The sequence below is a fragment of the Anser anser genome (genome assembly GCF_964211835.1).
Source record: "Anser anser genome assembly, chromosome: 8".
Lineage (NCBI taxonomy): Eukaryota > Metazoa > Chordata > Aves > Anseriformes > Anatidae > Anser > Anser anser.
In genome coordinates, this window is record NC_139728.1 from 28,326,165 (window position 1) to 28,350,860 (window position 24,696).

At 38.2% G+C, this 24,696-nt stretch overlaps 1 protein-coding gene across 7 annotated transcripts; it reads right to left on the reverse strand.

Moving 5' to 3' along the window:
- Positions 1-202: 202 nt before the first annotated feature.
- Positions 203-24,691, reverse strand: MYSM1 (Myb like, SWIRM and MPN domains 1). Of its 7 annotated transcripts, none has more exons than XR_014587774.1 (22): positions 24,211-24,691; positions 23,051-23,162; positions 22,833-22,903; positions 21,718-21,795; positions 21,563-21,589; positions 20,918-20,996; positions 20,132-20,230; positions 18,803-19,566; positions 17,727-17,857; positions 16,786-16,889; positions 15,733-15,810; positions 14,563-14,651; positions 14,228-14,282; positions 14,092-14,142; positions 13,333-13,407; positions 12,772-12,960; positions 12,331-12,463; positions 10,985-11,090; positions 10,802-10,856; positions 10,227-10,259; positions 6,524-6,598; positions 203-5,673 (listed from the first exon to the last, which is right to left on the reverse strand). XR_014587774.1 is itself a non-coding variant. In XM_083847604.1 (21 exons), the coding sequence occupies exons 1-21, from the start codon at positions 24,573-24,575 to the stop codon at positions 9,711-9,713; spliced, it is 2,706 nt and encodes a 901-aa protein (XP_083703730.1). In that variant the 5' UTR covers positions 24,576-24,691; the 3' UTR covers positions 7,949-9,710. The 7 variants fall into 7 exon arrangements, 5 of the variants coding, with proteins under 5 accessions (XP_083703730.1, XP_083703729.1, XP_083703727.1 ...); XR_014587775.1 differs by having other exon boundaries at positions 10,802-10,859; XM_083847604.1 differs by lacking the exons at positions 203-5,673; positions 6,524-6,598 and adding an exon at positions 7,949-9,722.
- Positions 24,692-24,696: the final 5 nt, after the last annotated feature.

Genomic DNA, 24,696 nt, shown 5'->3' on the forward strand with positions numbered 1-24,696 from the left:
AACTACTTCTGCTTATTATCCAAGTTATTGAAAAAAAAAAAAGTAGAATCACAATCCAGAAGATGAAGTTACTCAACTAAATAGAAAACTACTGCAAGACTGCTCCTATAGAAGTTGTTTTTAAACTGAGTATAGTCCTTTTTTTTCCAAAACCTCTGTTAAGAGGCTGTATTAAAAAAAGAAAACATCCCAGTTCAAATAGTAAACACCACATAATTCATCGCCTAGATCTCTAAAAATGCAAAATTTATTTAGAGAGACTTAAGAGAGGGAACAGTAACTTTCTGTACTCGAGACTTCAGATTCGAGACAATGACAAAGCTGGCATATTTCCGACAACAGAAAAGAGCACAAGACAGGAAGAAAAAAGGAGAACTCAACAGACCTGTGCTAAGATTGGGGAAACAGCGCTGAGCATTTCTGCAGTGGCTACAGCAGCGCCACACACACTTCACAGTTGCTCCACTTAGCTTTTCTGGGTGAAACGACACGAGCAAAAACGCTGAGATTTCTCATTGCAAGCCTTATGAGGACATTTATTTCAAACAAAACTAATACTATTGAGCCCATATGTAAAAGCCTCTCTAGAAAATTACAAATACATCCTCATTCAGTCTTTCATTTAGATAATATGAAGTATCCCTAATTGTTTCTGTGGCACTTGATTTGTGCTGGAGGAGGACTGTAAGAGTGTTACCCCTCAGGGAGCAGGGATCATCATGAAAATGAGATGTGAATCTTTTCAGGCTGCCTGGTGTGTATGAAATTTTAACTAGCTAAATCCCTGTACAAGGAATTTTGTTGGGAGCTGCTGAATAGTTGTGTAACTTCAGAAAGTTGATTTTTCCTGCTCTGATAGTAATTGCAATGACTCAAGATTAATTTTAGCATAAAGAGAAAGGTAATGTCAGTACTTACAACCCTGAGGCAAATCAATTGAAATGGTTTGGAAAGGATAATTATACCTGCACGAGGAAGAGTATCTGTATAATAGCACTAACCAGTCCAATTACAGCCAAATGAAGGAAGGGCCAATTTGTTATTTCTTTAAGTACTCTCTGAAAAAGCGGTTTCAACATCCCAGCGATATAGAATGTTTTATTATTTTTTTCCTAAGGTGATTCCCTGATACTTTTTAGGGACATTTTAAGGACAAATGGGGGGATTTTGCATGTAGTCATCATGAAGCGAAGCATCACAGACGCGCTAGCATTTTACCATCCAGACGAGGAGAGACAAGTGGGGTGCTTTTACACGGCGTGGCATTTTGTTTCACGTAGTTAAACTAATCTGGCCAGAATCCCAGCCTAAGCAGCCATAAAGGGATTTTTCTTAATCAGGGAAAGATGAGACAGGAGAGGATTCTCTTTGCCATCCGGAAGAGCAGCAGGTTTGGGCCATTTTACCGCTGGTAAGAGCTAGATCAGGCTTCAGGCTGGCTGGATAAGGTGTAGGACCTGCTGCCACGCAGCTTTCCCTAGGGCTCGCCTGCTCCAACATAAAAAAATAGCAACATGCATGTTTAAGCGTAGCTGTGGGAACATGTACGGGTGTGTAAACACACCAACTGTCTGCAAACTAATGCAGGGATTGTGTGCTAATGAGTACATACTCGCATAAATAAGCAGGCATGATTTTCACCAGGGGGACAGAAGTAACAGAGCGTTAAGAGGCTTTTAATCCTTCCATGAATCCTTATCTTTCATTTCCCTGCTCTCGTGCTGGCACTGCAGCTGGCACTGGCCTCAGCTCTCCAGTGGTTAAAGTTGGTTGTTTTGGTTTTTAACCAAAAATTAAAAGCGAAAGCCAAAAACTCATTTTGTGCAGTTTCACCGAGATAGCAGCACAGTGTAGAAATATTAATTAATTAACATTGCTAATACAGCTGCATAAAAAAAGTTCATTTGGGGGAAACACGATGCATCTGCCCATCCTATGGATCCAAAGCCCAAGTTTTTCCAGTAAGTAAATAACAATGAGATTAAATAGTGATGCATTTACCTGAGATGTAAATTTAACAGTTTGCCCCAGAAGTGGCACAGTAGTGACTGTTACCAAAGTGACAAACTAGTGATGCCGAGACTAATTAATAGAACAAAGAGCTGACCCTGCTGGGATGCCTGTGTGTAGTATTCTCAGTTTAACCAAATGACGCTGATCAGGACATCAGACATCCATACACAGCATGGGCAACATAACTGCTAATATTTCTACATCTAACTAGCATTATTTTCTTTAAAATAGCCTTTGTGGTGAATATGCCCTCCCAAACAAGGACGGCAGTAGATGAATAGGTAGCAGGGAACTCTAGTCCTAGTGTCTTGGCTGAATTCCAGCTCCAGTAATTACACTGCTTAAATTGTCCCTACAGCTCTACAAAAATAAAGCCTTTTTCAGCTTCTCCTGCAGCATTGTGCAGTATTTCTGTGTAGCTGTTAAACACTAAAAAACATCTCCTCTGATTAAAATTGCAACGGGAATTTAGGCAGACAGAATGCTATTACCAGAGTTTGAATTTGGGCAGAACACCAAGATTAACTTACACTTGCAATGGGATCAAGAGATCTCTGCTGACCCTTTTAAGTGTCAGAGCCTTTTAAAAAGGCAGAACGGGTAATAGCTCACTGCGCTGCCTGAATGCAAACTCAGAGTTGGGACCTCTGCAGCTGGAAGTGACTGCAGTACTGCTTCCTAACACATAAAAGCCTTCGGTGTTGTGGAGTAGCTTATCAGAATTTATTTAGTTAGAGATGTTTATGGAATGAATTGTTGACTAAAAAACGTTTCAGCAACTTTAATGACTTTTTTTTTTTTTACTTGTTTGTAAAAACAGAAAGGGAGCCTTAGCTTAATATTTAAGGAAGCTGAACCAGGCCTGCAGTACTAGTAAAAGTTTTCTAAATTGTGCTCTCTCTAATACTTTTTGTAGTCTCTAAACTGGGACCAGGTGGTTCTTTATGCTTCAGATCAATGTCGATCCATCTGTCCTAACCAGTTCATTGCACCTCAGGTTTCAGCCAGCCTTTTCAGTTCTCCTTACCCCAGCAGTGGTGGCACACCAGAAGTATCGGCATGGTTGCACCGCCTGGCTTTGACGATACCACTGTCCTTGCAGTCTGGATTGTGAATGCCATCATTATCTAGCAGCCCACGGGGATGTCCGTGGAAGCGCTTCTCCTTCAGGGAGGTCATTTCTGCCTTCATCAGCATTTTGAGGTCAGTGTTGAGCACTCCACTGCGCGATCTGAACCTACCAGCACGCAGGTGCAGCTGCCAGACACGTCCACTTACTGGTCGCACAGGTACAATTCTGCACCAATGAAGCTACCACCAGAATCAGACCCAGCAAAACTCCAAACAGCCTCTGTGGTGCAGGTAGAAAGCGTGGGTCCAGTCTGAAGTGACAGCAAGCAATATCTGAAGCTGAAATCTGCTTGGGAAGTCTAGTTTCTACATGCTGGCATGCTGCTCCCTTGTTCAAAGGTAAAATCAGACCCAACAAACAAGTTCTCCTTCCAAAACGACTGGTCTCTCATGCCCAAATGCCAGAGAAGTCACCAAGCCGCACTTCCATCCACTACTTCTAAGGGAGCAGCACTGATTCCCCAGATGCCTGCCAGCCCTCAGTGAGGAAGCAACAGGAAAGATGCAAAAACCAACCCGAAGCACAGCTACGTTGGGCTTCCTTTATGAATTCAAGCACAAGCCTTCACCTTCTCCTCCTTTAGGATTTTTATGCAGTATCCACCTTTATGGAATTCCCCGTTTCTTTTGGGGGAAATCCCACTCCTTGTCTGAGGCAGCCCTACTCCACTTCCATCCTGGTTTTCCCTACCTCTTCCATCACACACCTCCTGCAGCATTCCGCTGTCTCGATGTTTATTAGTTATGGACATTCTCCTTTCTAGTTTCACACAGTTATGTGAGATAAAGCCTTCTGGGGGTTTATGTTTGCTCTGACAGAACCCTGGAGTAGCTGTCAATTCAGGTGACAGGCAGAAAGACAGTTCATCAGTTTGATGACGGCTCTTTTAGTTAGAGACTACAGGAGTGCAATCTCAGCTTGCACCACAGAAAGCTCCTCTCCCCCCTTTCCTTTGGTACATGCTCATCCCAAGGCAGTACTAGGAATGACAATTTCCATGCTTTCATTACCCTTACAAAGTTGTTAGCAGTTTCTGATGAAATTTTTCAGTCTGAACTTTGAGTAATGCCTTTCACAGCATACTCCAGTAGCTCCCAAGTGTCCTAATGGTCTACAAAGCACAAGCTACATTTTCCATGTATTTTGGCAGCAGCTGAGAGATATTTTCCAGTTTTGTATTGAACAAGTCCCACTCAGCTGATTTGTCAAACAGTCAGACACTTTATAAATCATTCTGGGACCAGTAACAACCACAGCACCGTTCTCCCAGCCACACAACTTGCACGCTGCCTCGCAGTCAGTTCTTTGCCTGTACTGTTGTTTTCCTGAGGGCCTGCCCTGCTTTAAATCACTGCTAGCAGGGCTACTTGTAACGATGACTTGTGTCTACGTGAGCAGTGCGAAGTTACACCGGCTGCCAGTGAGTATTTATAACATGGTATAGACTTAAAATCAAAGCTGCAGAGGTAAACAACCCCTACCACTAGAAAAGGGCGGATTCTGAACATTGCAGATACTCCTATTTCTAAATAAGCCATGAAAATGCACAGTACTTAAGGGACTAAGGACAAAACAAGTTCTTCAAATTATTACCGGCTCCTTTTCAGACCTGTAACACATTATGGCACCTCTCCACTTCCCCTTCTTTCAGATAAAAACAACAGCAGTTATGAGTCTTAGAAAATAATTGTGATCTACAGCTAAAATTATTACAAAATAACTAGGTATTTCAAACTTCCACCTTGTAGATTCTTTGCTAATAGTTTAGTGTCTTAACTCTTCGGCCATTTTTACTTTCCAAGTCATTCATTTACCTACAATAGTCTGTTGGGTTTTTCTAGTTCCATATCCTTCCCACAAAGTCAAAATCCATTTAACTATCAACTACACGTTCACATCTTATCTTTACTTGATATTATGAACTTCAGAGAGAACAAAACCAAAACTTGATCTAAAGTTTTTTTTACTGGAAGACAGATCCTAAACTGCTATAAGCTGTTATAGCTCACAACCAGCTTTGAGGGAGCTGTGGCAATTCCGTGCAGCAGAGCTGAGCTGCCCTTGTGCTTAGAAAGCACCGAATGAATGAAGATTTTTAGGTAACACTACTTGGCTTGCACGATGTTTACAGACATTCAGCCTTGGTCTCTGCTTCCTACAGTTATTTGACAGTTTCCCCTTTTTCACAGACAAGTACAGCAAAGTAGAGAAAAATTAAGCGGTTTGTCAGAAGTAATGTATGGAAGAAAAACCACAGGCAACTAAAACAGATGGTCTGTTTTCCCTGCTGGTGAAGATTCTCACTGCTGTTACCTTAATTAAGAACTGCATTCATTACTGCTTCCCTCAAAGGTGGCCAGAAGTACAACAGCAGTTTTAGAACATAACCATTGCCAAGCAAATAACGTAGAACAGTGGCAAAAGAAGGGGAAAGAAGGAATAATTTTAAGTGTCCCTGACAGAGTGGTATAAATTGCCCCCAAAATTCACTTTTCCATTGATTTTTTTGTACTGACGGATTTTTCTCTCTGTAAATAAGAAGAGACTTATTTTAAAGGCAGGAAAATAAAAAAAGTGATGACATATTTATATACATATATATATATATATAAAATAACGTCTCCGATACTAAAAACAAAGCATTTCCTTTAATCCATGCTAAACTACAATGACACAAGAGTTAATTATTTAGAACAGCAGGCTGTAAAAGGAATCCTGTAGGAAACACGGCGCGCGTTATTTCTTTAGTGATCTCTGCTTCCATGGAAACAATTTCTCTGCACAATTTTAAATCTCATAAAAATAGGGCACTAGGTCTATGTAAAACAGCAAGACATTTCCAATTAAACAACCAGAATGCTTTTATCTAGGCCATTAAATACTTTGTTCAGTATCAAATATGATTACGGTGTTCACTGGGATGTGAACAACCAGCTACTTGCCATGCGCAGGCTCTCTGGGGCCACACAAAGTCACCCTGCACGTACCCATACTTCTCTTGTGGGTGTCACAGTGACAGCACAGCAAGTTTCCTTCCCCCAGCACTCGCTGGGGACACACCAGATGCAGCACGTTGCGTGGTGTGCTGTACGCCTCCCTGCAGCTTCTCTCCCACCTCCATGGTGTGTCTCCCCACATACAACCTGATAGCCCAGAAACTCCTAGCAGAGAGCTGGAACCAACTTACTTGAATCAAACTTGGGTAATGAATATAGCGGTTTGAAAGATAATTTCATGACCACCCTTAGAATTAACCTGTGGCAACTGGGGCAACTCCAGTGATCTTTCAAACCGCTATATTCATTACCCAAATTTGAAGACATGACTGCAACCCCCAGACCATATCATATTACTTCACAACTCTGGCTGAAGGATCACCTTATCTGAAAACAGCTTGGAAGATACCGATTACCATCTCAGCATCCTTGCCTCAAACCATTACGGGATAATTTTCTGAAGGAGAACAAAGCAGAGGGTTTGTAAGAACAAATTAAAGCAATAAGATACACAGCTACTGCCCAAAGTAAAAATTAATCATGAGCTAGAAGTTTGTATGCATGAGTAAGAATAGTTTTAGCTCTCACTTGAAGACCACAATCACGTTTACTATATTCTCTACTTTTACTGCTTTCTATCAGCTGTGACCAAGCTCCCTCTAGTGGTATTAAACCTAAACGATCACTTTTTTTGTTGGCACTGACTTGGAACGAAGAAATACCAGATCTTATGTTCAAGAGGCAAGAAGCTATCACAAATTTGGAACACATCTTTTGAGGTACTGAACATACAGTCTTTATTAGTAGACCTTTGTATACCACCAGTGAGGAATATCAAAGTAGTGAGCAAAAGGGGAAAAATATTATTGGCAATGTTCTCTGCCTTCAACTAATCACTTCTTGGAAAGTTACTTGAACAAAAAATAACGGGCAAGCCTCTTGTCCTCCCCATGAACACGAGGCATAAACATCTGTGAAAAAGCACTCCCAGTAAGGGGAATAGCGAAACTTGACTTGGCCAAAAAATGCCCAGAAATGATGTTTGCCAAAAGCTACATCTTAGAAATAAATATATATCCTAAGATATACAGACACACCCCCACACACTATATATATATATATATACACACACATACACACACCTGTTGATTCTTCCAGTTTAAATTTCACCATTCCAGTTGCTATTCAACCATTTCCCCTCTCCTGAGGAACCGCTTGGCTAGGAATAACAAGTGGTCTTACATAAAAGAAAAAAACCACAACAGCCCACAATATTTATACTAAAAAAAGCTATCATAAAAAGAATAGCTGGTTAAAAAAAACCCGAGTTTTCCAAGAAAAAGATTTAATGCCTTACATGTACCTTGTAGCAGAACTGACAATATTAGTATTATAGATTTTTATCTTCTCAGAAGCATGCAACTTCCAAACTCATATTATCAGTCACAAAGTCAAAAACCAAAAGCAGACTAGTTGTTTTCTTACCACGTCTCCTGCCCACAAAATTAGTACTTAGCACGATAGGTATGGTGTTTTCAATTCACATACAGTACTGTGTGGTAATACGGGATTACGGTGATACAAGCAGTTTATTTTCTCCCCCTCCACCCCACTTCCACCTTGAAATGTTGTCAATGGATAACCTTAGGTACAAGAATCACTCTTGGGAAATTTGGGGTCTTTCTGCAGTATTGAGCATTTGACACGCACACAATGTCCTCTTCTCAAGAGACACTAACTGGTTCAGAAATATGTTTTACTTGATTTTTCTGACTTTTCATGACTTAACTCCAATTATACAACTGCATTACTTTAACTCACTTTAATTAGTAAACAGAAAAGCAGCTGGCACATCGGATGTCAGTATTATCAAACAGTGGTAACGTCCTGAAATGGTTGGAAGTATACCATATACGGACAAAGAACATTATCTACTTCATACTGCTGTTACACATGAGGTTTAAATTTCTCTTTCTACAAATTGGAACTAATTACAGCTTTTAGTACATATATACTGTGTGATTTTTCTACAGTACCCTATGCAAAACTGCAACAGAATACCTTAATACTGTAGAACACTCCAAAACTAAGTGGGAATGGAATGCTTTGTCGACAAGAATGCAGTCTAAATGAGAAATACAGAAAGCCATGCAGTATTTTTCATTAGGAAGTCTCAAAGATGGTGCTTTAGAATATACACAGACAGAGCCAACACGCCTTAAATAGATGGATGCACCAAGCTTGTAAATTATACATAGAAGTGGGACCTAAAACTGTGCACAAGCAGATATGACAGAGAAGAGAAAGTAGAACATTCACCAATGTTTTTAAGACCACAGCTCTTGAATCTGCATTGAGAGAACCATCAAGTGCTCATATTTTAATATGATCATGTTCTGCAATTCCATTTAGAAACAGGAGACTAACGTGAGGCATGATTAAAAAAATAATTTCAACTTCTGCAAAGGAGTTCCCTCGTTAGGATGCAACTCTACAATTTTAAAGCTCTTCAAACTCTATTTATACAAATGAAAAGATGAAGTTAAAGATTTAAACATATAAAATCTTAAAATTCTACTTATATATATCGAAGTAGATACATATACATATACCTATATTTTTCAAATAAGAATCAAGCCTATTTTCATCCCCTCTAGGACAAACTCAAGTTTATACCCTCTAGGTATAAACTCAAGTTCTTGCTTGCTTTACGTTTTCAAATATATTTCAGACATACCCGAGAAACTTTGTCCAAGATAAATCTCTGTAAATAGTAGTAACTGTATACAAGTCACATTTCCTCTTAGAGATTTAGAGAACAAAACGTAAAGCACATTTTTCTGTGAAGATTCAGTGATATAGCTCATGGAACCTGCTCACAGAGCTCATGCAAATTACAATCAAGAAAAATTCTCAAATGAAGATCTATCTGTTTATGACTAATTTATCTGAATTTACACTTATATGAGATCATAATTGAAGAACTGATAAAACCAGTACGTTTTCTTGTTGACCTGCACATTGCAGAGAACTAAATTAAAAAGTTGTAGGGATTTGTTTTGTTGTTCTTGGTTTATTTTTTTTTCCCTCCTTCAAAAAGACAAATACTTTTCTGCTTGTTGCACTAAGCTTGCCATCAATGAAGAGCTCGTTTCCACAGGAAACAGTGGCAATTAGAAGTGGACAAATCACAATGATCTAACAGAACAAGGTATCTTCCCGTAGAATGGAAGATCAGAGACTGTAACCTGTAATAAACAGGAGTTACCATTTCCACTGGAAATGAGCACAATTAGTAATGAGAAGTCAAAAACTTGCCAGCCCTTCCCCAGCAAATATGGATGCAAGGTGGCAAAGAATATGCCAAAAAGCTACTTGACAACAGGGATCATTGGGGAGATGACAACAGATGATACAGTAAAGCAAAACTGAAGAAAATTTCAGATACCAGAAAAATTCAAAATGAGTGAGCTAACAATTTTTCATTTCAGTGAAGTGGTCGACTTCTCTTCTGTGAATTCATTCAAACTTAGAAATTCTAAAGTATTAAGGAGCAAATTCACTGAGCATCAGATGTGTACCTGAAGATTAAAATAAAATTAAAAAAAAAGACAATTCCAAAACTGAAAGACCTGAGAAAAGACAGGATACACTCCATGAAGACTGAATCACAGTACTCAACAACTCCTCCTTCTCAAATAGCAGACTGTGGTAATTAACTAACCCTGTGATACTTGGTTTTTGCAAACTGCTAAATGTTCTTCATGTAGTCAGATCACACTCATTAGTTTTTCAAGGTATCTTTGAGCCATAACAATAAAAAGATGCGGGATTCTTTGACTGTTACTATTAAAAGGGTAATAATTTTGAAAGTTGACGTAATTGGGGCCAGGAGGAAAAGAAAATGGAAAGCAAGAAAAAAAGAAAAGTCCAGTTCTGTTTTGTTTAAGCCGTCACATTGGTGATTCATTTGAACATTCATTCTTATTTTCTTCAGCATTACTCTTTTCTTCACTCTTGTATGTGGAGAGGAATAAGTTTTCTATTTGAGTCAAAAACTCTTCAGCAATGAAGCAGTTTGTTACCTTGTCTAAAGTCTTCCTCATGCACTCCAAAAGCTAGTCAAGAGAAAAGGAAATTTTAAAATTGTTATTATTCCTGATTTTTCGTTTCCTTCTAGCTGATGAATATTTCATAGGTATTGTTTTTTCCTCTTCTCACTACAGAAAGCATTTAACTGAACAACATAAGTTTTAAAAGGAACAGCCACAAAGGAACAAATTCCAGATTCTTCTAGCCTGGGCCTTTTGGCTCCTCTTCCCCCCCCCCCGCCCCTTACACAATTGGAAAAGAGCCATACCCAATCATTGTAGCAATGAGTTATAACCAATTGTACAAAGAGGGGCAATACTTAAAGATCTTACTTTGTGATCAGTACTCAATAAACAGCTATGACAAAAAAGGATTAAAAACAGTCTCTTTTGTGCAAGGCGTGTATTATTTTGTAAATTAAGTTCTTTAAAACCAATTTATAGCTATTAGTCTACATCTCTAATTTTTAAAATTGTGACACCTCGTGACACCAAACGGATTTGTATTTTAAACAGTATTTAAAATTACAAAACGTTACAACTGAAAATTCAAAGAAGCAAAAACTTACTTTCTGCAAACAAGTCAGGTCAGAATCTCTATGAAAAATTTTATCCATGGGGACACTGCTGTTGAAAGAGGAAAAGGAAGTAGTAGAAGGGTAGAAAGCAGACTTATGTCTTCATTGAAACACCACTAATAAATATGCAGAAATTCTAAACTGACTATCTTTGTAATTTAAACAGATGTATACCTGTGACAGAATTTGTATTTTTCAATTATCCATCTTGTTTTTTCAAATATTAATTCCCACTGAGGTTCCTCCGACATCTGCTGTACTTCAAATTTGTAGGGCAGGCCTGTAATCAATTGAACATGAACATTCACTATTTATGTTCCTATAGATAATATGCGTTATTTATAAGCCCCATTACTTGCCAACATTAAGGAGGCTGAAGTAGAAGTATGACATTTTTCATTGCAAATTTAATTTTGGTGGGAGTAGGCAACAAGTCTGCTCTCCCCCGTATCCTCTGCAATTCCTCGTGCCATAAAAAAGCACACAGAAATCCACAGTGTAACAGAAAAAACAGCAAAATCAATCTTTTTTTTTCATAATTCAGTACCACTTTTATTTTTTTTAGTTTAAGAATTATTGCACAGATGTGGTCACCACTTCACTTCCCCTACAGCTATGAAGCAAGTCTCCATTGTCTGTTCTGCTTACTTCCACAGGAAAAAAAGATGCGGAATTTCAGGTCACATGGCCTCTTCTACTGCCTTGCCAAAAATATCGGAATCTTTCATGCTTGGATACAAAAATCAGGACTTAAAACAGGGGAAGGGAGGACAGAGAAGAGGCAGAGACTACAGCCATAAACTGTTATCCTGGGAATTATCCACAGATTAATGTCAGGGAACGAGTATTTGATCAACACTTGAAATTCCATACATCTTATATGATGTGTTCTTAACTATTCAAGAAAGACATTCTGTTTTCATGAAATGCCAATGATATTTTTAAGCAACACTTTATACCTTATATCTTAGGTTGGGATTCATGCCAGCCCACCATTTCTAGGATCTGCTTGACAATTTGTCTTTCATATCTGCTTTTTTGTGGGCAGCTGGCAAGTTTGACTTTTTAACTTTCTGTATATTAAATTAGCGGAGTAAAAATTCTTTGTCACTATAGCAGCCGAGTCTTTGGTATAATACTTCCGTGTCCTCTATCAAAGGATTAGAAACTATGCTGCTTTACAAGACTTAGCAATACATGTGAAACAGTTTCTCAGCTACTCATAGGATGCTGTATGTAATAGTGACCCTTGCCCCAGCCTCTATTTCCTTACCAGATTGTGGGTAATACTATGATAGTATACAGGAACAACAATCCATTTATAGCTGTAAATTTTTGTCCCAACATCAAGGGATTGCAAGATTACTCTTTAGGTGAAAGTTCTGGTTTTGTACAGCAGAAATCCTCCCTTAGCACCACATATATACCTGTTTCTCAAGCTCCAGTTCAAGAATACACAACATTTTCCCCTTAGTATCCAAACGAAAAATTAAAACGATGGGTAAACTATCAGTACTTACGGTAGGAGCCATCAGAACTGATCTCATCGCTAATTACTAGACAAGTCATTTGAGAGTATGGAAGAGGATTATTTCGGTTATAAGGACTTATAATCATTCCAATGAACATGGCACCACCCCTGGAGAAATAACTCTAGAACAAACAAAAAAAATGACACAGGTAAGAAAGTCTTTTTCACAACACCATTCTGAAATTTTAAAAAATAGAATAGACAAGTCAGAAAACACTGGAAAATCTGGCAAACATTCACACTTGTTCAACTTCATTTAAACCACCTGTATGTTAGCATGCCCTGCAGAGCTACAAACCAATTTAGGAACACAGTTTTAATATGCATGAGTGCAGCAACGTGCATTAAAGTTGTAAATACCAGAGGGGCTTTAGAGTTGTTAGCTTTTTTCGGTTATTTATTTATTATTAATGTACAGACCAGTAAGTACCTGATATTTAGCTTGAGTGTCAATATCTCGTATAGAAGGGTTGGGGTCAAACGCCGGGTGGGAATGGTACCACCCTATAACACTGTATCCTCTGGCAGCAAGTGTTTCTGAGGCCTGTGTTTGCGATACCGGATCCATCTCGCACTGCAGTCCTGTGCTGAGACTATTGCACGGCTCCGCTGCACAAACCTGTTAAAAAAGTCTCCAGATGGATAAATTCAAGAAATCTTAATCAGTTAAATAAAATTCATTTAAAGAATTTTAAGAGTCAGTACCAGATCTTCCTCACGAAAGAGCTGACGAGCCAACGTTTGAACAGAAGCATAAATAACATTTGAAGATGATAGCGATGAAGGACAATTTTAATATACTTAAAGTAGTTGCCCTTAGGCTTTGAGCAACCTCGTCTAGTGGAAGGTGTCCCTGCCCATGGCAGGGGGGTTGGAATTAGATAATCTCCAAACCAAACCTCTCTATGATTCTATGTTTCTATGAAATTAATAAATATATTAACAAAAGTTTTAACGTCATAGAGAAAACAGAGAAAAGATAAACACTTACCTCTACAATTTTATCAGCTTCAGAGTATCTTCCACCTAGCAACCCTATTACTTCTGCCATAGACACATGAGAGTGCTAAAATGATATTAAACAATTATTAAAGTTGTATAATTTCTCCTAGCTTTGATTTGCACGATAGAATGCACTGGCTTTCACAGTTGCAATTCAGTAATTTCTCAATGACATTTAGAAGGAAAACCTAGGACAGATAAAGACTCTAAAATAGCCAGCACTTCAATTTGAAATAAACAGGAAAGATTACATCTGTTTGTTATATACTCGCATGGATACTGCGTATCTTTATTACGCTTCCACATATAAAGTGAGCTAGCTTCAAACACCAAAGCCTGAACAATGCTGTGATGTGCTCAACAACTGCAAAAAAAACTTTGTTGCAATGTGTTGATATTAAAAGACAAATCGTTCTATAAACACCCAGAGTAGCAGAAAACAAACCCAGAAGTTTTCAAAATGTCAAACTGTTTTAGAGAATAGTTTTTAGTAAATTATGATTAAAGTACTAACACTCTTATCAGTGCACAACCATTTACCTTCTAGAAAAACTGAGCACAATACAGAAAATTTATTAATTTTTTGGGGCTTTAATACTGGACTGTCACCTCTAGGTCTGAACGGAAAGAAGTTAAGAAGATTTAGCAGCACAGTATTTAGGTTATGATGCCCATTAAAAATAAGACAAAACTAAAAACCACACACATATGCATCATAGCTTTCTGAAAGATAAAACTTCATCCTCACCAAATCCATTATTAAAAGTGCTTCTGAAGACACTTTCACCTGAAAAGGTTCCTGAAATGATAAACACAATAATGAGTATAAGAAAAGTAATACAACTAAACAAAGCATTCTCAACTATTCACTCATAGATACGTACCTGTTTTTCTTCAGTGAATAAACAGCATGGTATCAGCTGAAAGGGATCAAAGGAACTATAAAATGAAAGAAAATTTCTCTAAAGATGTAGGACAGTCAGGAAACTTTCCAAGTTTCCCACCGTCTCCTTGGTGTAGGAAGAATGTCTTCTTCACTGGATTTGTTCATCCCATATTAGGATGGCTTCCACCAAGTATAGAAACCTCACCACCCACACTTGTGAATTTCTGTATTAAACATTTGACATGCACACATGTTATTTGTTCCAGCCTGACACCACACAAGCCAGTTGTTTTATTTCTGGATCTACTTTTGAACACGATGTACTTTAAATACCTTTTTATTTGTCTTGAACCTTTAGAAGATTTTGCAGGTTTAAGTTTTTCTTCTTCTCTTCTTCTTGCTAATTCTTCAGCAGATAGATGCTAAAAAGAAAGAAATTAATCTGTCAATGTCTTATGTGCTCTTTCAGTAGTGATTCTAAGACAAGGCCAAAATGAATTATTGCTATCAGTGTCCTCTTGATATGCCACCGATTGTTGTGTTACAGGACTACTCAAGATAGAAGGCAACAGCCACAGCAGAATCAAACAGCCTGAAAGTAACGATAGAGACCTAGTCTGCAAGACTGAAGGGAGAATTCTTACATTTCTGAAGGCAACCAAATTCAATAAAAAAAAAAATCGCAGCCCAATCCCAAACTATACATAAATGCAAATTAAGGAGAAAAGTTTATTATAACACCTTTTCAGGGATTAAAGTTTTCAAATTTTTCTTTCAACCCAGAGCTGTATTTTGCAGAAAGCGAAACTATGAAGAAAGGTAAACTATGAAACTGTAGTATGTGGTGGTTTTTCGTGTTTTTATTTTTTTAAATAACAGTAGAAAGTCATCTCATTTAGCTTTCAAATATCCAGAATAAAAAAAAACAAACAAACAAAAAAAACCAGGCAATTCTTTTTGTTTTTTAAGGAAAAGGTGAACCAATATTTTCCTGCCAGATTTGTGGTAATTTCAAATCAAATAAAACTGAACTTTGTAATGAAATAAAACTGATTTATTTTAGGTTATAAGCAAAAGGAATCAGCACAGAAATTCATTTCAGGTTTTTCTGATCCTTGATGACTCAATATTTTAACCTTAGCATTGCCTTACACTATCTCCCACCATGCAAAGGTTCTATTTAACATGAAGCAAAACCAATTTTTCTATAACTGAAAATAAAGGGTCATGAAGTCTCCTACAAAACAAGGCAAAGAGCTTTACAGGCATAAAATTACGTAGGTCCATACACACTCACAACATGAACACCTTTGTAAACACCAAAGTACAGTTGTATTTATCAGCAGATGTAACAACTGCTACATTATTTTTAGTTTTGCTGTTGCAGAACCAATAATTTAAATACCTATAAGAGGAAAATGGTTGTGTAATATTTGATGCAACACCACCTGCTAGCCATTACCAAGAATTACTTCTGTAAATAGAGTTTAAAACATGTGTTACCTCAAATGTCTGTCCTTCCAAATCCTTAGCATCACACCAGTTTCCCCAAGGGTCTCGCACTCGCCGTCTTCTTGTACGCTGCAGCAAGCAAATCAACGTGAGTGAAAGATCAAACTTCTGAAAAAACTGCATTTGCTTCATTTAATCAATCATAAGAACATAATCCAAAAGGTTACTGCTGCATGAGTTTTACTAACACTATGACATATTTCCAGAAATGAAAAAACACCCTGGAGTTCTGCAGAATTAAGTAGCTTGCAATCTGCCATGAAATATCACCAGCGAAGTTTTCAGTTTTTAAAGGCTGTAAAGAAAAACACCTGGATGACGCTCCACGGAACATCAACATCCTTGGCAGCAACAGCACATTATTATCCAACTGCAAATTACAGCACAGACAACACAAAGCTATAAACCAGTACGTTTACGTCTAGTGTATGCTACTGTTCTTCATATTAATTTTTTTTTTAAGTGAGATTGATCTAGTTTTCTTCTCATCAACTGATTTACTCTGCTATGAAGTACTTAAAAATGCTACATTAAATGCAAATATGAAAATTAAATCTGGAAAACATTTGTAACTCATGTAATTATGAATGAGTTATTACTGTGCTTAACTGAGAGCCTTATGCACACAGGAAGTTATATCATATACACAATATACTTAATGATTAAAACACAAGCAACTTAATCACACACTACCAATACACTCCACTGTTTTCTGGCTAATTTAGGCTAATAAATCATGGAGAGAAGTAGCTGGGGCTACGTGGAAAAGACTGAAACATAATCTTTGATTTCTGTTCAGGTACTTATCTTTATGCAAGAGAAGAGAAATTAGGACAGATACCTGTCAGAAAGCAAAACTTCAGACTAACTTAAGGACTTACTTAAGACTAACACTTGAATTGCACGGCATCCTAATGAAACAGCAAACCGAACAAAAGAAGTTTCCTGAGATGCCCTGACTTGAAAATAAAAACTGAAAAAACTTACATGTTAAGTGTTTTTTTTCCCCCCCCACCTTCTTCTCCCCCGCCCCCAAAAACGTACCATGGACTGCAAACGCTGAGCGAGCTGGTATGCTTCCACTGTGTCTTTGCCTTCTTTGGAGCGTGTTTTATCAGCTGGTTGGGGCCTGTTATAGACAGCCTGTTCTACAGAACAGATAAACAGATACATGCTGTACTTCAGTAAAGTATGAAGTGATAAGCAAATGCCATAAAGAAGAACCCAACACACTGAAATGACATCTCCTGATGGTCATATTACTGAATGATTGTAGTCTTCTCTCGCTACCACAGAATTTTTAAGACAGAAAACCTCCTTCCTTCTTCTTAATTAATTTATTGTAACTTCTACTTCACACAAAATTTATTGTAGGTCATTGCTCTCTTCTTAGGTGTCCTTCAGCTCAGGACCAAAATCAACCCAATATAGAGCCTCTCAGAGTACTAATGACAGTAATTTTTAGGTGTATACATACTAGTATTCTAGTATTTGATTCTTGTTAGAAGTAGCTGAGGGCAAAGACATTGTTTTATTTAGGAAATACTTACAATTCAATATGGGAAAGCAGGAAAAGGAAACAGTAGCTCTAATGCTATCTTCGTGGAAGGAAGGCAAAATTTCAGGTGCAGTATGTCTCAGGACTTCATGCTAAATGAAGTTCTAAGATTCTCTGCTACAGAACCTAAATAAACAGCTATTTAAGACTTTTAAAGTACAGGGAGCAGAGAAGTTAGAAGACTATCCACGTGTACCCTTGGTTCTGCTTAAGTGCAGTCATCTGTGCTTACAATGAAGTGAACTGACTTTCTTTTGAATACTTATCTACCAACCTTCACGTTCACCCTTCCCACTAAAACATTCATTTTAATAGGAAAGCTGACACCCAACAATAGATGCTCTCAGGATGCACCAATTAAAATTTAAGTTTTGAATCAATTCCAATAAAAATATATATATATATATATATATATTTTTTTTTTTACCACAGCCGAAGTTAATTGCTCCTATTAATTCCAAGTATGTGTGGATCCGTCCAATACAGTTAACATCACCGCAGTTCTTAAGGCCCGGACGCACTGAGGTCTTGTTCAGGTATTTGGGTTTACATCTCTCCCTAAAATAAAGCAGAACACATCATCAAATCACAAAACAAACCATTGAAGGGGGCAACTCATGTGACTTCTCTGAGGTTAAGATGAGACACCGAAATGTCTTTTTTCCCTGATGCACACACCATGCAGAGCAATTGCAGCAAAAATACAAGTTTCACAAAACAAATTTAAATTAGAATAAGCTGTTAACATACTAAGGCCACTCAATGAGAACCCAGTTAGACTTGGTAATTCTTTCTACTAAAAAGCAAGCTAACCCAGCCAACAAGCACGTAAACCAAAACTGTAGCAAGCTATGTTTAGCCTGCTACCACAGATCATTAAGGTTCCTTAATCTGATTCTTTGCAGGTGGAACATAAAATATTCAAATGTACGAGCACTACTCCAAATTGATTATTAATTTGAAGTTTTTTTGATCAAGAATCCTTTCTACAGTGCAGACTTCCTTTTAGCTGCCCTTCTATGAAGGCAGTGCTACATGCCATTATGGAACAAGTTTAATCAGATATTTTGAAGAAACATTAAAGCCATATATGCCTTCCTATATATTGGATGACAAAAACTGAAAGGAAAATAAGCATAGCCAAAACAGTAGCCAGACTAACTACTATACCAGAACGAAATGCTTATTTCTGTAATGCTTCGAAATATTTCCATTGCCTAGCTTCCAGAATGCCACAAAAAAAAAAAGGAAGAGTTAAAAGAAGCATTAATAATCAGGGCTGTTCACTGGTAATCTTTAGAATGCTACCATATAAATAATTGTATTATTTTCAGAAGCAAGCTATTGGGATTAAGTACTGCTTTAGCTACAACCAAGGAGGACACAAGTAATATTGCAACCAGTTGCAATTAGATGATCTTTAAGGTACCTTCCAGACCAAACTATTGTATGATTCTATGATTTGAATCCCTTATTTCAGAAAGCAAAATTAACGCATCTTACCATTGATCCAAAATATAATTCCTAATTTTCAAGTAACGCTCTGGTGTTTTAGCCTGACGCCCTTCAAAAAATTCAGGAATAGCTTGTTTTTCTTCTTCCAGGATGATGCTTCTATCAATCTCCACTTCTTGATCAGGTGGCTTAAGCTCCTCTGCTTCCTCTTGATGATCTTCATCCACTTGGCAGGGAGAATGAAAAAGCAATCCATTATCAGCAAGGTCTTTCTGCTCCTCGTTATGCTCTTTATCAGCAACTTGTCTAGACCCATGAGATGTTACTGTTCTACCTTGTTCAACTTTCTCAATAAAATTATTGCATTGCTGGTAATCTAAATTCACAGATTTATCACCGTTCGTGTGCTGAGAACATGTTGCTGCAACACCTCGAAATAGCAACACATCCGCTGTGTCTTGTTTGGTATGCTGAGAATCTTCTTTAGGGAAAGAAATAGCAGAACCATGTCCAACAGATGGAAAAACGTGTTCCATTCCTTTCGTTTCTTCAACTGGGCTTCTTGAAATCACAGATAATTCAGGTTTTCCAGCATCTTGCTGGAACGTAGGAGGAAATAGTTCATCCATGTCATCGGTTATGTCTACTTCTTCATCATCGGACAGCTTTTCAATTTTCACTGCATTCAGATTAGGGTCTGCACGGCCCCTCAAGTTTCCAGATGACCATGCTTCTACCCTTATCCCATCTTCAGAAGGAAGACTGCTACCACGCTGATTTTGCTCTTCTCTTTCAGATTCATCATTTTTTGCCTTAGAAAAGTACAAAATACTTTTAGGAGGAAAAAAACACAAAAAAACAAAAAAAACCAACAAAACAATCCCCTCTGCCTGTAAAATTGAAATTTTACTTTCCAACAAATTTTAATCCATTGCAATCAACTTTTACACAGCATTATAGGTATACTAGCCAAAGTCTACTAGCATTTACTTTAGTTCAAAAACAGACAATAGTAATTCCTTCTTAAAAGCCCCTAATGTTTCAAATGCAACTAAAGCTAAAACTACAATGAACTTGTAGTTCATTTTACTTCATATAGTAAAGCTATAGTGTAGAAAACAAGTATTTTCAGACTAAAAATCATCATCATGAGAACTTAGTTATACTACACATTGTTTAGTTACAGCAGCAATAAAAATATTGAAGTCTTTCTGGGAATTTGAAGTCCTGTCTAATTTCATATTTAAATCTGCAAATAAGCATGTTCTACTTTTCTGAATATGAAAAGAAATAGACTAGGTACTCTGACAGCAGTATGCTGAAAAAGACAGATGAAAACCAAACTACACATACAACAACATACTCAAGACTGCTTACCTTGTTCTTAAAGTACTGCCTAGCATAGCTCTTTACTTGTAGAACAGTACGACTTCCAATCAACTTGGCAATTTTTGTCCACCGGCGGCCAAACTTCACCTAGGACAGAGCACATTGAAGTTAGCCAGCTTCTAATGTTACAGACATTGCACTTTATGTCCAAGAAGGATTTAGAAACTCAATCATTCATTACAAACACACAAACAGTACAACTAAACCCAAGAATCCCACTAGACATATTCTACCAAGAAAAAAAGCACATCCAGCAGTAAGAATTATTGCTGTTCTTCACTCACTGCAGACATGCTATAAATTATGTTGCTTATTAACTTGAGGAATCCTGCTGAAGTAAATTTTTACTTGCTGAATCAAACACTACTACATTCAACACTGTACAAGCATAACATCTCTAAAGATCTTGACATACTAGCTAACAGATTTCACTTTATTAGCTAACTTGCTTTAACTACAGAATGTAGTATGCAATTAACTACAGCAATACGATTATACAATTCATAAAGCTGCACGTTTGAGATACTTTGTGATCTCAAATTGTAATCAGTCTCACACAAACAAAATCTGGTAAACAAACAGAACCATTTTTGGCAATTCATCCGTATAAATCTGATTTATCATTACACCCTTAGTAGGTGGCAATTATTTTCAACAAATTAGAAGTGTAAAAGCAGAAGCAGATAAATATAGCAAGCTTACTTATTATTATTTTGCTACTGAAGTTAAATTAATGACATCTAAACAAGATATTACATATAAACATAAACATACCAGTCCTTGTTCAAACAGTTCTTTTTCTTCCGATGTCCACTTCACTGAGTAGCTAGTTGATTTTGTAGGCGATCGCACCCTAGGACAAAAAGGAAACCGAAGTTAGTGGTTTCTTAAAAACATTCTCAAATCTCAGTAACTGAAGACAACTCCTGACAAGAGGACTAATACTCATCTCCTGTAAAGCTCAGGGTATTGTTTTAAGCATGAATGTGGCTGAACATTGAGAATTATGTCAATTTCTCTAACGCAAAGGAAGATTCAAAACAACACAACATTTGTCAGTAACTAACAATGCAGAGTACATAGAAAAAGTAAACAGAGAAGTTCAGGCAAGAAAGCCACCTTGAATCAACACTTTTTTTAAAATATAAGGACCACTGTGCTACAAAACATATACATATATATATGTATGTATGTATGTATGTATTTTACTACAGGCCTCTTACTACACACATTTCTGTGTGCTGAAAGATCCCTTACATAATTTTGTACAGACAACTTAATCTTGTGGAACTATTTTTTGTGTACTGTATCTTAACAAATCAGAAGCCACACTGAAAAACGTAACTCAATTAAAGTGTAAAAATTTATAAAATTAATAAAAAAATAAAATAAATAATACTCTTATTAAAGTGTACTTACATGACTTTTCCAGTTTTCTTATGTGGACTGCAAATACAAAACAGAATGAAATTAAAATTACTAATTGTGATGCTATTGCATATCTCAGCAAGTAACCTTATGATAGAAGGACTTTTAGTTTCTTATGTGAGTTTTTTTTCTAGAACACGGCTTACCTTTTCATAGATCTTTTCTCTGCTTCTTTTTGATTGAGCCATATTTTCTCAGAAAGCGATTTATTAGATAAATAATATCTGAAATTGTTATTAAGAAAGTTTTCAAAGCATAAAGAATAGCTGTACACGTGAGAATTCTAAAAATCGTATAAATTACACTTGCTCACAATCATTCAGCTATAGAAATAACTGCACATACGGCTTTCAAAACTGAAATATGCACTATTTCACATACTCCTAGTAGTAACACAGAAGGAAGGGGTATTTGATTTCTGAATCTACATGCTCACTTTACTTTGAGCAAACTAGGTATCCTGCTTCCACAACAGAATTTTTCTTTTTTGACACAGAAACCATCCTGAGTACTTTTCTTTGTACTTCTACCTTATCCGTTTTCAAATTAATCCTCAATAATTTATTCTGTGCTTTATTTTCTTGTTTCTTTTATTACTGAGTATTACTTAATCCCAAAAAGAACATGAATATAAATTGGACCATGAATAGTACTGCCATCACCTCCCTTGATTGCTGAGGTCAACTTATGCCAGAAACACTACTATTGGTCAGAATATTTCAGCCAAAACTTAAAAAAAAAAATAAATAAAATAAAGCTGTTCCTTCCACTCATTTCATCTTGCATGTTGTCAAAGTATACACGTAACAAGACCAAAAAAAAAAAAACAAAACACAGTGAACCAGTGCAAGTGAAGAACTTGTGCTACCTATGTAAGGCCTACAAATTCTGTAATTTAAGTCATCCCTGCCTCTACCTCAATGTCTTTCCAGCTGTCTCTTCCTCCCTCCCTCTCAAGTGACTACCCAAGAACATTACGTTTCCAACCAGTAAACTATGTAACTGTGACTATTTTAGGTATTGTCAATAGACCGTGAAGAAGCCAAAGACTTAGCATCAGCGCGAGCTAGGGGTAGCTGTATCATTTAATTAAGCGATCCTCTCTGACTCCTGTAATCTGCCTACAAGGTGAGAGCGTTTCAGTCACATTCACAAGGAAACGCAAATTTGTCCGTTTCCTTTGAAAACAAGAAGTTTTCTGTTCTCACACAGAAAAAAAAAAAACAAAACAAAACATAAAAGCACATCAGGAAAAGGATACTCTTCCTCCAGCAACATTTTCTCAATGACAGCCCTGTTTTCTTCACTAATGCTGCTGTCCAATGTCCACGGCTGCAAATAATACAAATATTTCTTAATCTTTGAATTCTGTCATGCTGTTATTTGAGTACCGAGATTCAATATATAATAGCTTCTAAAAGAGCACGTACAAGAACATGTAGCATGTAAGAGAATAGAGAAAACAGAAGCTGTGATAACCTTGCTAGAAGTACCGTTCATTTTAGAATTGCTTACAAGACTGTTATCAGTTCTCCAAGATGAATCAAGATAGTGGTCCTGCAGCAAGCTCGAAGCTGTATTTTCATGATCTCTGGAAAAAAAAAAAAAAACACTGTTCAAAAACAACGCAAATATATTCAAACAAAATGAATGCTGTCAGAGTTAAAATAAACGTACAGTTCAGTAACAGAACCATTAACAGAAGATGGCAGAATGAGATACTAAAGCTAAAAGCCACACATTGCAGACCATTGTGTAATGTTACTCTTTCATAATACTCCATGAGATCCAAAGGATAAGGGGCAGCGCTAGGTTAAAGGTTGCACCAGATGATCCTAGAGGTCTCTTTCAGCCCCAGTGATTCCATGATCACACATGGCATAACCCCCTCAGCATCTTTATTAGTGCTCTCAGCAGTAACATCTCACCTCTAAGGTGTACGAGATACCACTGAAACCCCAAGTAGTAAAAAATCTCATCCAGAAACACTGCAAGCAGGAGGGACCTTGCAAATTACACGTAAATGAACAATGCCAGGATTTTATGGGCACTTACAGAACTACGTTTTTTAATAGCGCCATTGATTTGTGCTATCTCCACTTAACATTTCTCCATCTTTCCACTCATAAGGTAAGAACATCCCCTTATAAGGAAAATAAGGTTTTCTTCTAGAGGAGTGCTCATATGCACATAAGGTTTAATAGAACCATAGCGAATAGGGTGGTTAGTGCTCTTACAGACTTCATCCAGATTACAATTTTTCTGTAAATAAGTGTTTTTTACTTTGAGAAGACCACCACTGATGGATTGCCTTCTCCCTTAATGCGGCACAAAACCTCCCTACCAATTTATGTAACCGCTTGTTATCAAAGTCTCCACAGAGAAGTCTGAATGCCCTGCAGGACAGGAGCCCTACGCCCTTACCCCGCCACCAAAACGAAGCCCACCCCCGACCCCCCACAGCCCCGTGCCACCACCACGAACACCCCTCAGGGGGCCCCAAATCCCCTCCTGCACCCCACGACCCCCGAGCCCGGCCAAGAACGGGGGCGGACGAGCCGCCCCCCGGCTCTGCCTCCCGCCGCCACGGGCGGCCGCGGCCCCCCGGAGCCCTCCCCCCGGGGCACCGCCTCGCTCACCCCGGAGCCCCCTCGCCGGGCACGGCCGCCGGGTCCCCCTCGACGTCCACCTCCGGCTCCTCCGCCGCCATCACGGCGGCCCCGGGCTCTCGCGAGGCGAAGAGGGACCGGGGGAGGGGGTGGGCAGCATGGCGGCGGCGCACGCGCGGCTCCCGGGGTGAAGCCGCGCCCTGAGGAGAAGCCGGGCGGAGGCGGGGAGATGGCGATGGGGTGAGTGGGGCTGGAAGCCCGTGGGGCCGAGGTGACGGCCGGGCGGGTCCATGCGTGAGGGAAAGCGGGCTGCCCGGCCCTGAGTCCCGGCCCCGAAGGGATGCGCGCTGGCCGAGGGGCCTTGTTGTGGTGCAGATGTGCCTTTCGCCTCTCATGTGCCTTTCGCATGGTCACGTCTGTTAATAGAATCATAGAATCATATAATCTTAGAATCATTAAGGTTGGAAAAGCCCTCCCAGATCATCTAGTCCAACCATCACCCTACCACCAATGTCA

Bases quoted from the DNA above. Each gene is read 5' to 3' on its own strand.
- MYSM1 (XM_083847600.1), bottom strand. From the start codon at position 24,575: ATGAGAGGCGAAAGGCACATCTGCACCACAACAAGGCCCCTCGGCCAG. The intron at 19,567-20,131 runs GTAAGCAGTCTT...TACTTTTCTAAG, and splicing joins GGCAGTACTTTAAGAACAAG to GCAAAAAATGATGAATCTGA. The intron at 10,860-10,984 runs GTATACATCTGT...CTCTTTCAACAG, and splicing joins AAATACAAATTCTGTCACAG to CAGTGTCCCCATGGATAAAA.